This window comes from Haliotis asinina, chromosome 7 (assembly GCF_037392515.1).
Source record: "Haliotis asinina isolate JCU_RB_2024 chromosome 7, JCU_Hal_asi_v2, whole genome shotgun sequence".
In the NCBI taxonomy this organism is placed as follows: domain Eukaryota; kingdom Metazoa; phylum Mollusca; class Gastropoda; order Lepetellida; family Haliotidae; genus Haliotis; species Haliotis asinina.
The window spans coordinates 30,157,344-30,167,991 of record NC_090286.1 but is presented as its reverse complement, the minus strand read 5'-3'; the positions used below and the strand labels follow the sequence as shown (position 1 = coordinate 30,167,991).

General features: G+C 39.4%; 1 protein-coding gene across 1 annotated transcript in view; it reads left to right on the top strand.

Moving 5' to 3' along the window:
• Positions 1–151: 151 nt before the first annotated feature.
• LOC137290570 (probable lysosomal cobalamin transporter) overlaps positions 152–10,648 on the top strand; it is a 36,013-nt gene continuing 25,516 nt past the window's right edge. Inside the window, exons 1-6 of the mRNA XM_067821606.1 lie at positions 152–239; positions 4,772–4,948; positions 5,981–6,044; positions 6,657–6,757; positions 7,997–8,064; positions 8,351–8,439. Coding sequence (XP_067677707.1) covers positions 180–239; positions 4,772–4,948; positions 5,981–6,044; positions 6,657–6,757; positions 7,997–8,064; positions 8,351–8,439 — 559 coding nt within the window. The 5' untranslated portion in view covers positions 152–179. The remainder of the gene's footprint in view (positions 240–4,771; positions 4,949–5,980; positions 6,045–6,656; positions 6,758–7,996; positions 8,065–8,350; positions 8,440–10,648) is intronic.

Here is a 10,648-nt window from a genome sequence, read left to right as displayed (position 1 = left end):
TTACGAAATACTTACATCTATGTTGGGTTTGTTTTATGTTTAATGTGTAATACGTATTCCAATTGTAGGGTAATAAATACATAGCCGGTCTGTCTCTGAAAAATAAATTCATTTAGTAGAGTAAGAGTAGTCCCTATCAAATAGTATGATCGTTTATCATGTGACACCGACAAAACAAAATGGCGATCCCAAGTGCAGTTTTGGCTGCAGGATGGATTCCCTTTGTTGTTGTTATTGTCGTAAGTTTGGAGAACATATCACAAAAATAGAAAGGCCAAAACGTGCAACACCAAGTCAATATAAGTGACATGTTGCAAAACTGATAAACATCGTATATCTATGAAGAAGTCGCATAGGTAGACACTGGCAGATCAGTAATGCAATGTTTACCAGATTATTCGCTTCTTCATGGACATGACCAGTGAAGGTCCCGGGGTAGAATAGGCATTCAGCAACCCATGCTTGCCATAAAAGGTGACTGTGCTTGTCGTAAGAGGCGACTAACGGGATCGGGTGGTCAGACTTGCTGACTTGGTTGTCACATGTCATCGGTTCCCAATTGCGCAGATCGATGCTCATGTTGTTGATTATTGGATTGTCTGGTCCAGACTCGATTATTTACAGACCGCCGCCATATGGCTGGAATATTGCTGAGTGCGGCATAAAACTAAACTCACTCTTCATGGACATATGTGAATCTGTACATGATTCAGAAGGGTAAAGCTACTGCAGACGGTGACCGATGTAGACAACGTCAGTAGAAATATAAGTTCCCAAACGACGTACTGTTAGTTCCCAAATCTTCGTGTATACACTTCAGAATCAGTCATTTCTGGTATACAGACACTATCAGTATGAACCAGTCTAAGTAAACTTAGTCTCAGTGTATTTCGTTACACTCCACCACTGAGTCTAACAAAACCTAGTAGAAGGTCGCGTCAGGTAACCTTTGAGCAACCAATGACGGTCCAATCAAATGCGAGATGGTTAAATAGATTTAACCAATCAGACCACTGCTACTATTGAGGGATCAGAGGGACTCTCAAAATATTCAGGTCACCGACACATATCTCTCCACAAACAAAAATCAGCATATAACACAGTTATTTGACCTGCAGTATATACGCTTTGGGGTTTCTGTTGACATGGTTACTATAAGCTAATATTTCCGAAAATTAACGTCTTTGAATATTGTCAAAAACACTATTTTCAGCGACTGTTTACCCACCGGTGTCATGGCAGTACATACGCTGTGTGCATCACCCGGAAGCAATCGTACGCTAAATAGCATTCGGAATCGTTCGGGTACGAACCTTTTTGAGATGAAAAGTTCATAAGGGATGTGCGAAAGTGCACGTTCGCGATTTGGTAAGCTGTGTTCTGATTGGTCAATCTCAAAGGTTACCTGATGCGACCTCCCATAAGGTTTTGTTAGACTCAGTGGTGGAGTGTAACGAAAAGTTCTGAGGATAAGTTTACTTAGACTGCAGTGTGAACACTGGTGTTTTCTATTTTAGGAGACATTAAAAGTAGAAATCCTTTTTGTAACAACATTCTACCTTTTTGTTGAACAGAAATATTTCATGAAATAAAATGTTACATTGTAATGTGAATATATTCAGAACTGGGAGGTTCAATGGACAATAAACTACTGTAGTGCCAACCAATGTATTGGAAAATCGTTTCCAACGTCTCAAAATGGTTCTTATGTGAAGATTTTAGTTTTACATCAAGTAGAATACTTTGGCATGTATGTTATACACCTGTCTGTGATCTGTTTTACACAGAAAAAGTTTACATATTATTAGGAGTTTGGAGCTGAAATTTCTATGCTAGTGGCCATGGATTGTCCTGACACAGACATCTTGTGGTTTTTACACAATGTTTGTCATAAATAATAAGGTTAATTTTGCTGTTTGATATGACAATAAGCCAGCCAATTCTCATAATTGGTAAATTTTAACTCCTAGATATATGTATGAGACTTTCATGAAGACAGTTGGAGTCGTGATGATTCCAATATTCCTGAGCCTAGTGCTATTGCTGTATACCTTTCAGGTTCCACTGGTCACAAGAAAAATGTTTCTCTGTGAATACAGGTAGAACTTCTCATTATATATTTAAGAAGAGTAGTGGAAAGAAACCTTTTTCTCGGACACAGCCGGTCACCACTCTTACTCACCCCATTCTTTTGGCCATGATTATAATCTTTTTGTTAATCTTACTGTGTTTTGGAAATTAAAACATCACTTTTTACCAGCTTACTTACTTAGTTGATTAGGAAAAGTTGACAGTAAGCATGATAAACAGGGCTTTTGTCTCTATTTGCCTACATCTCAATTTGCTGAAACAGAGTACATCGGTGGAACATTATGTGTGCCCTAGTCTCTGGACCCAAGTGTATGTTTTGCACTGTCTTATCTAAGACTAGATGTATCCAGTTGCCTTTTCCTTCTTCCCAGCAGAGATTTGACATCCCCACAAGTGAACTTTCTCAGTACTAATTTGATACAATGTGATACATTTGTATATGATAAATACATGATCATTTCACTGTGGTCAAAAAATGATATGATGTGATACGTATTTGATAAACAAATGATCATTTTATTGTGATCTGAAAATAACAAATAACAGAAATTCTTTTGTCCTTCAACTTCTTCAACTTGTCCTTCAACTTCTTCAACAGTGTGACATTAGTTTATCATTGTGTAAACGTCAGTCAAAAGATCATGAAATGTTGTTTTAGACCATAGGCAAATTGGGATGTAGACGAATAGAGAACAGCCCAAAAGAGGATACTTTAGTTTGGTGATTGTGCATATAGTCACACCATATTTATGTTTCTAATGGGAGAAAGGATAAATATCATCAACAGCCCAAGAGCTATTGGCTTGCCAGATGACCATAATGTTCATTCCACTGGTTCCTGAATAATGTTTCTGGACTTGGGCCAACAGACAAGTATTTTAATTGTCTTTAGGAGTAGCTTGAATGCTCCCTGATCATTGAGCATCATTTCCTATTTCACAATGCTATCATAGTGCAACAGTCATGTGTGAACATTAATATCACTTACAAAAATCAGGACTAAGGCCACTTTGTAAAATACAACAAGAAAGCTTGGCTTTTGTGTGTTAAACCAGGGAGCCTATATAGAGGGGGAGAAGAAACTCCTTGAAAAGCCGCTGAACGTATGTCTGGGGTCGTTACGTAACCAGTGTAGCCAATATGGTGGCAGTGTAGTATTTGAGATTGAGCCCGGTTTATTTTCAACAGCTGATTAAGTTCACTGAGTGTTGTAACAACTGAAATCCAACATGTAGAAGATAGATTAACTATTTTGTCACTTCAGGTTAAGTCAAATAATTGGTATTAGTGTCCATATTAGGACAGTAGATTTGAAGTAAAGTTTCAAGTCGCTATGTTATAGCTCACTGGCTTATATTCTCGATTCACCGCGAAGATACACTAAATTGTGCCGATAAAAACTTCTTTCACACATTCGTTTAATTTTTAGGAGGAGAACATACCTTTAGTTGAAAGGTATATGCATGTAATAGTGACAGTTTTTATGACTTAAAAATTGTTAGGGTGTATTTAAGGTGTGTGAAAGGTATGACATTTCTCCATTGAAGTGCTATACGCCGTTGTTCGAGTATTCCTAGTTACTTCCTCAAAAATATCTTTCACATACACCTGTAATTCATATGAGGGGAATATACTATCAGGTGAAATGTGTTTGCAAGTAATAGTGATAGTTTCATAATTTAAAAAAGAATGTTAGGGTGTATTTGAGGTGTGTGAAAAATGTGACATATCGCCGATCTGCTCTGATCCGCCATTGAAATACTATACGCCTTTGTTTGAGTGTTTCTAGTAATTACTTCAAAAACATACACCTTTAATTCTTATGAGGGGAATATACTATCAGGTGAAATGTGTTTGCAAGTAATAGTGATAGTTCCATAATCTAAAACAAACTGTTAGGGTGTATTTGAGGTGTGAGAAAAATTTGACATATTGCCGATATGATCTGATTCGCCATTGATCCCTGAGAGTTACAGTTCCATAACTTCTTTCTTTCTTGTTGATCTTATTATTTGACAAAACTGGACAGGTGTTTTAGAACCCTTTTTCAGAGTTCTACACTTTAGTTTTGAAGACAGTGTGACAGTGTCAGTTAACATTTTGTTAATGTCCATTCCATTCCCCACATGCAATACAGATATATGAATTAATTATTAATGTAAACAAAACTGTATCAAAGTAGATTTTTTAAAGGGACAGCTGATGTTAACACATGGTCTTGCGATACTTTTGCATTCTTTAAAATGTTTTGAGAGGGAAGGCCGCGGTGTATCATTTATTCTTTCATTCATTCACATAATTATGTACTTATTTCTTTTATTCTTTTTCTTTATTTCGTTCTTTCATTCACATAATTCTTGCTCTTAAATTCTTACTGTAATTCATTCATTCATTCATTGTAAAATTCCAACTGATACAATAAACTGGCTAAAGTTCTGTTAAACCTGGGATAATCTACCACGTATACTCTATATAGACTCCTTGGTTAAACACAACTAAAGTTGCATTGGGAATGAGCTAAGTCACTGTGTGCGTTGGAGAATGACAAGGCACACGTTAATTAGTACAAATGGTAAAGAAAGCAAGCGAGTGACCTGTCCCTGTTGTAGAGTATCCCTGGTTAAACCTATGACCAGCATTCTCTCACCTACTGAATAAATGACACTGATGTTTATTTCAGCTGACCCTGTTGTTTTCGGCAATATACATCCGTTATTATATGAGCAAATATGACAGTGAACTGTCAACAACCCTGGCCACCATCTTCGCTCTGACTATCACCCTGCTTACATCGGCCATTGTACCAGTCGACATCTTCCTTGTATCCTACATGAAAACATCTGATGGAACATTCAAGGTAATGTTATGATCGTTATACTTGTATGGTATTGTGAGTGAGTGAGTGAGTGAGCTTAATTTTGCGCCACACTCAGCAATATTCCAGCTATATGGCGGCGGCCTCTAAATAATCAAGTGTGGTATGATATAGTAATGCTTTTGAAGGCACCTGATTGATCCAGTGGTGATGCAGCTGCCCCATTGTGTATCCCTTTGGTACACTGGAAGGTTATGATGATGGGTTTGAATCCCATTTTCCCTGATGATATTTCTAGGTTTGTCAACACCAAGGTGTTAAATGTTGAAGAACTGCATCACTCTCACTTGCCTTCTCCGCCAGTGGGTGGGATGCAGTAGTCTAATGGTTAAAGCAGTGGCTCGTCAAGCCAAAGATCCAGATTCGATTCCCCACATGGGCACAATGTGTGAGAGCCTATTTCTGGTGTCCTGTGCCATTTTATTGTTCAAATATTCCTAATTAAGGGGTAAAAGCATACTCACTCACTCTCTGTCATTGAGTTGGGTTTTATTTTAGCAATGTTAGTATTGATTTGAAAAGTGGTGGAAGTATTTGATTAAAATATACTCATGGTGTCTGGAAGGTTAGAAATTCAAACATCGTTTCTGTTTAAATGCATTGTATGTGTTGGAATGAATAGGGTAAATCATGTTAAGCTGAGTCTATTACATTTTTCACAAATGCCATGACTGTGAGAGAATTAGTTCCAAATGGTTTTCACTTTATTTGGCACAGATTATCAATGATGTAGTGTTAGAATATTGAAGTTTGTTTTAGCACTGTTCCGTTTTATGGTTCATTGTTAAGATGTTTATCATTAGCATTCTTACTGAGTCAAAACATGTATCAGCAGTGTTTCATTTTGAGAAGTTTTTTCCAAGAAGTCTGATGCATGACTCAGTCTTATCATTTTGTGCAAGCTTAAAGTACTGATGTTGGGTTTTTGTGTGTGTGTGTGTTGTTGTTTTTTATTGCTGTTGCTTCTGCTGCTGAGTTTTGAGTTTAACAGTGTTGATTTGTTTAATGTTTCAGGATTGGGCCAATGACTCTGCCTCCCGAGCCTCAATTGAACAATCAGTTCTTTATGGCTATTACAGTAAGTGATATATGCTGATGTAGGAGTTGCTTTCCCGAGGTTTGATGATTATTTAAGATTTTCGATATTTTGTTAGCGTCATTTATGACAAAAAGTTTTTACGTTTTGTTTTTGTTAGTATGGTCTCATTCAGCCTCATATGTACAGTTAGGTCAGTGTTCCTGTCACAAGCCCTTGAAGATCAGTCTTAAATTTGATCTTAACCAACCCATGCTTGTCGTAAGAGGTAACTAATGGGACCGGGTGGTCAGGCTTGCTGACCTGGTTGACACGTCATAGCATCCCAATTACACTTATTAATGCTCATGCTGTTGATCACTGGATTTTTTAAGACCACTGCCATATAGGTGGACTATTGCTGAGTGCTATCAACCAATCTAATCAGATCTGGATCAGCCTGCTTGTCTGAGGCTCATCATTCATTGTGCATCAAGCTTCAAAATGCTTAGTACAAACAAGCAAAGCACTGACAGGCTGAGCCAAACCATGCAGGTTTTGTGCATGTTAAGACATGCTTCCCGAAAGTAACTTTCGCAAAATCTTTCCAAGAGGGTAAGGTATGCAGTAGCTGTTAATACTCGAGTTAATGACCCAAATCTTGTACATTTTCAGCTCTGTATGCTCTGGTGACATTCTGTCTGTTCATCCTGCTACCTTTCTTCTATTTCTTCTATGAGGAGAAAGACGAAGCTACCCCTACATCATGCAAGAGTGTAAGTCGTTCCTGCAGATTTGCTGTGCATGTTTACATGTCTCTATACAGGTTTTATAACTAAAGAACAATTGCATGGTTTTATTTTATCTTAATTATCTAACAGCACACACCTGTTGCCAAGTTTGAATTAAACATTTCCATAAAGGCGATCATTGGATGTCCATCCCAATGGAACATCATATTTTCAATCTCAGCTTAACTCCCTTGGGATCATGCAACTATCATATGATAACAAGTTTTAATACTGTCCTAGAATTAGAAAGCAATGTGCCCTGTCCAATTTGGTTGTCCCAGAGTGGCCACTAATACAAGTTAAGATGGCCATCCAGTCTTCACACCTGTTCATTGACTGTTCGACATGCTTGGAGCAATCCTCAATCATGAAGTATATTCATTTTACACATAACAACTGTATGTTCTCAAAACTTTTATTCACCTCAATATTCACTCTTACATCATATTTCCCTTTAGTGTTGATACGTAGGGTAAGAAACAGGATTTCATTTCACACAGACACATTACAAATTTTAAAAGTTTCTGATTGTTGTTGACTGCCTTTCTGTGTTTTGTTGGCTGTATCTCCCAGTTAGCTATATGTGATATGTTTGCTTCTTGTTTCATTAATCTGTCCTGGACTGGCCACTGTGCTCCATAGTCTCTCCCAAAGTGGACACCACAGTTATTGATTGTGTAGTCAAGAGACTGGCCAATCAGGGAATATACCTCCTTCAAACCCTGCAAATTGTGATTGCTCTTATAATACTGCAATGAAAAACTTGCATACTAAGTAACTGAACTTGTGTATTTAGAGATTCGTAAGTTAATAAACTGGTATATTCAGACATTCATATGCAATTATCTTACCCGGCTCATGAATTTCATTTTCTGATTGGCTGAGCCAAACAATGTACCCGCTTAGAAGTGAGAATTATTTTGTATATTACCGAACATGGAAACTGCTAAACTGTGGGAATTTGTTTGGTTCTTCCTGTGAGAAGTGTTTTGGCTGTTGCCAAACTCCAGTGCTCTGTATTATAATGCAACCCATTCTTCAAACAGTTCAAAATTAACATTGAGGCGTTTGGTAAATACTTTGTTCACTGGTCCTTCGGTGCTCATGGGTTGATGTACCCTCTCTGTTTGTTTATGTCCCCTGAGCCCTGTCCCCTGATCCTAAACAACTTATGATGTACATTGATGTTCAGAGATTCATAAGTAAATAAACTTCTATTTTCAGAGATGCTGTACAGCTCTGAAGTACCTGATTGTGTTTATCTTGATTGTCGCTACTCTCATGTTGATCGGGTTGGTATATGTTTTTATTTTATTATTTATGGCTTGGAATTAGAAGTACCAATTAGGAACTGATGTTCCTTAGTGAAGTTGAGCATGAATCAATTAGGGACCATTCATAATGTATGGCTAGGGTGTGTGATGATGTCTTTTATAGAGAAGCATGTACAATGTGAATGAACGCACACGCGCACACACACGCACACACGCACACACACACTGGAGGGTCCATTATGAGTGAGTTCTGGTTTCCTTTTTTCAAGTCTAATTAATAAACCTGTTCTCTGGCTTGTTTCAGTGCCTTTGTTCCCACCAAGGGGACACCCAATGCTAATTCTACTGAGTGGAAGCAGATAGAGGCCCTTTTCAAGGATCTGGCTAGCAATGGTGAGATCACCTGTCAGTTGTATTGTGCTTCTTAGTTCTTTTAAATCTCACAAGTGATAATTGATTCATCACCAAAGAGCAATATAAAAAAAAATTGTTAAATATCATTTTCCAGATTTTGTCTGTTCAGGCTGTCAAGGCATATAAGTATGACGTGGTTCTCTGCTTTTTGGGGTTTTTTTGTTTTATTTAGAAACTGCACAAGTAGTATAGGGAATGATAGTCCGAAAACACTTTTCAAAAACCCCTCTAAAAAGCCTCATTTACTAAATGAGGCTTTGGTGGGACCCTTAGCTCTTGCTATTATTGCCCCTACTACAAAGCCACGCCATCACGTTTACCGTGACTTGGCAGGCGGTAACACTGTGCCGTACGGTACGATCAATAATTCTTCTCTTACAAACCCCCTACCCGGCCCATCCCTCAAGTAGTATAAGTTAGGTTCGTCGGCTTTTATATCCACTTTATCTATGTTGTAAGTTTTGACCGACCATATAGGATCGGTGGCTCGCTTACGGCTATCACCCTCGTGTTCCCCCGGCTGGTACAGATACCTCACTAGGGCCCTATCCGGTATCTGTTTCTCCTTCCCACGCAATGGAGCGGCCGACTCTACAACTATTGATTTTAGTTTGATAGCGTCTGCCGGTTTCTTACCGGTGAGACGGGTGACTTCATGGTTGATTGCCGATACCACCTCGGGTAACCTCGTGACCCATTCGGTCGATCGTTTTCCAGGGGTGGTCATCTCCCTAGCATACTGATGGCCGAACAAGCGCTCAGCCAAAGTCCTATTAAATCTCTCAACTATGGCTTGGCTGCGATGGGCTCCGGCCGTGCCACGCCTGACCTTCGTATCGTGTTTGGCTAGCAGTTGTGACACGGCACCCATGAACTCCCGTCCGGGATCAACTTGCAGCTCTGTTGGCCAAGTCAGCGGGCTGCGTTTGTATATGTGTTCTAATCCTTTGGCTACTTTGGCCGAATCTTTCGTGGTCAAGGGTTCGGCTTCCTTGTAACGACTGGCTACGTCCACTACGGTTAAGGCATACTTGTACCTCTTATCATGAGGTAGGAACAGTAGGTCTGCCTGGTGAATGCTATTAGGTATGTTAATTCCGAAACTCCTTCTAGGTACGTAGCGTGGCGCCGGCAAATAGATCTGCCACAGGGCTTGTTTTTCAAGCCACGCTTTGGCTTTCTCTGGTGATACTCGTGCCATTTTAGATAGCTTATCTACTGCGCTAGCTCCTTTCCAATATCCACGCGGGCTGTAATAAATAGCCTCAAATTTTTTCATGTCCATACGCGTATGTGTTTATACCATCAATAGCTATCCAACGTTTCGTGTCCATAGGCGATAGGGACGTCTTGTTTATAGTCAGTCCGTATATCTTATGTCCATCACTTCTAAGCGTGTTCATCTTATGCCTAAAGGTACGGGTCTTGAACAGAGCCTCCTTGAATCTGGCGTGTTTGATGTGTTGTTTCACCACATACTTCTTAACCCCTTTAGCTTTTCGGATCTCACTATTGTCGGCTTTCAATATGGAGTACATCTTAGGCCTCAAACCTATGTACTCAGCTATTGGCGTGCCAGCACACTCGTCCTTCATCTTACCTAGGACCTTTTTATTTACCGTGCTGTGTATAGTATGGGTCTTAGGATAGTCGCTGGTGTCGTATAAATCGATGTGTTTTTTCATGTCCTCGTACACGTCCTCGGTTCGAATCTCCATCAGCAGGGAATCCGTGTCAGTGTACAGCACTTCGCACCTGTCGCCGTACTGTTTCTTGAGCTCGTTGTAGTAAAAGTCGTACATCAGGTGTTTGGATAAATCGAGGATACTCATCCCAACGTAAACAGGTCGGTTGAATTTTATGTGACTTTTCTTCATGTGTATGGCAACTAGGTCGTCTGTGAATATTTTATTACGGTTGAATGCCGGACTGGCTATCAATTTCCTGAGCTTGTCTTCCTCACTAGATCTAACCAGTTTCACGGTTACGCGTTTCCTCAGGTTTTCCATAGTCTTACCAAACACCGAGTTGTTCATGAGCTTGTAGAGATTTTTCTCAAAATCACTGGTGGCTTTTTTTCGTAGGTCTGTGTTCATTCTGATGTAGGGCTCCATCCATGGGCTCTGGTCGAACATGAGCACCCTGTGTATTTTGGTCAGCCTCATACCCAATGACAGGTACAGCTGTA